Consider the following 1,143-nt stretch of genomic DNA (forward strand, 5'->3'; position numbering starts at 1 on the left):
TCAACTATAGCTTCTGCACTGATATTGTTGTCTTTTATGTTTAATACTGTTAAAGTTGTGGAACCTTGTAAAGCTCTTGTAATCTTTATGATACCTATCTCTTGTAAATTATTTCCACCTAGATATACTTCTTATAGTTTGGCATTATGAGATAGAGTCTTTGCAATGTCATGTGATGCTTCATCACTAACAACATTACTCCCCAAGCTTAGTACTTTAAGAGTTGTAATGGTCTGTAAAGCTCTTGCAATTTTAATGGCACCTGCAGCATGTAAACTGTTTTCATGTATGTAAAGTTGTTGTAGTTCAGTATTATAATACAATAGCTGCAATCTCACCAGCAACTTCATCATTTATCTTATTGCTTGAAATATTCAGACACATTAGTGTTGTAACGCTATTGCAATTGCCATGTTCAAATCATTTCCACATAGACCTACCATTTGTAAGTTGACATTACGAGATAGAATAGTTGCTATATCATCTGCCGTTTCATCACTAATATCATTGTCTTGCATACCTTGTAAAACTCTTTCAGCCTTCATAGTGCCTGAGTTTTGCAAGTTATTTTCATCCAGACCAGTTATTTGTAGTTTAGTATTGTGAGATAAAACAGCTTTAATGTCATTTGCTGCCTCATCACTGATATAATTACCTTCGATATTCAACACTGTCAAAGTTGTAAAACTTTGCAAAACTCTTGCAATTTTAAGCATACCTACTGATTGTAAATCATTTCCACCTAGATATACATTTTGTAGTTTAGTATTATGAGATAAAACAACTGCAATATCATCTACAGCTTCTTCTCCAATATTGTTGTTTTCCATACTAAATGTCATCACAAAGTTTTAGTACTTTTCAAACTTCTTAAATTCCTAACATCATTTGCAGTTTGTAAATTATTTCCATCTAATGCTACTATTTGTAGTTTGGTATTGAGAGATAGAGTCATTGCAAGTTGATTTGCTGCTTCATCACCAATGTTTTGGTTTAACATAATAAATGTTGTAAAAATTGACGTATTTTGTAAAGTTCTTACTATCACAACACCATCTGCTGCTTGTAAATCATCTCTACCAACATCATTGTGTTGTACCTTATGATATAAAGCAGTTGCAGTGTCAATCAGCATTTCATTAT

At 32.3% G+C, this 1,143-nt stretch overlaps 1 protein-coding gene across 1 annotated transcript; it reads right to left on the bottom strand.

Moving 5' to 3' along the window:
- Window positions 1-383: 383 nt before the first annotated feature.
- Window positions 384-842, bottom strand: LOC136248361 (dynein regulatory complex subunit 5-like). The gene has a single exon (XM_066040147.1). It carries the CDS (start codon window positions 840-842, stop codon window positions 384-386), a length of 459 nt encoding a protein of 152 aa, XP_065896219.1.
- Window positions 843-1,143: the final 301 nt, after the last annotated feature.

This window comes from Dysidea avara, chromosome 3 (genome assembly GCF_963678975.1).
Source record: "Dysidea avara chromosome 3, odDysAvar1.4, whole genome shotgun sequence".
Taxonomy (NCBI): domain Eukaryota; kingdom Metazoa; phylum Porifera; class Demospongiae; order Dictyoceratida; family Dysideidae; genus Dysidea; species Dysidea avara.

Coding starts and splice junctions, on each gene's coding strand:
- LOC136248361 (XM_066040147.1), bottom strand. CDS start 842: ATGACATTTAGTATGGAAAACAACAATATTGGAGAAGAAGCTGTAGAT.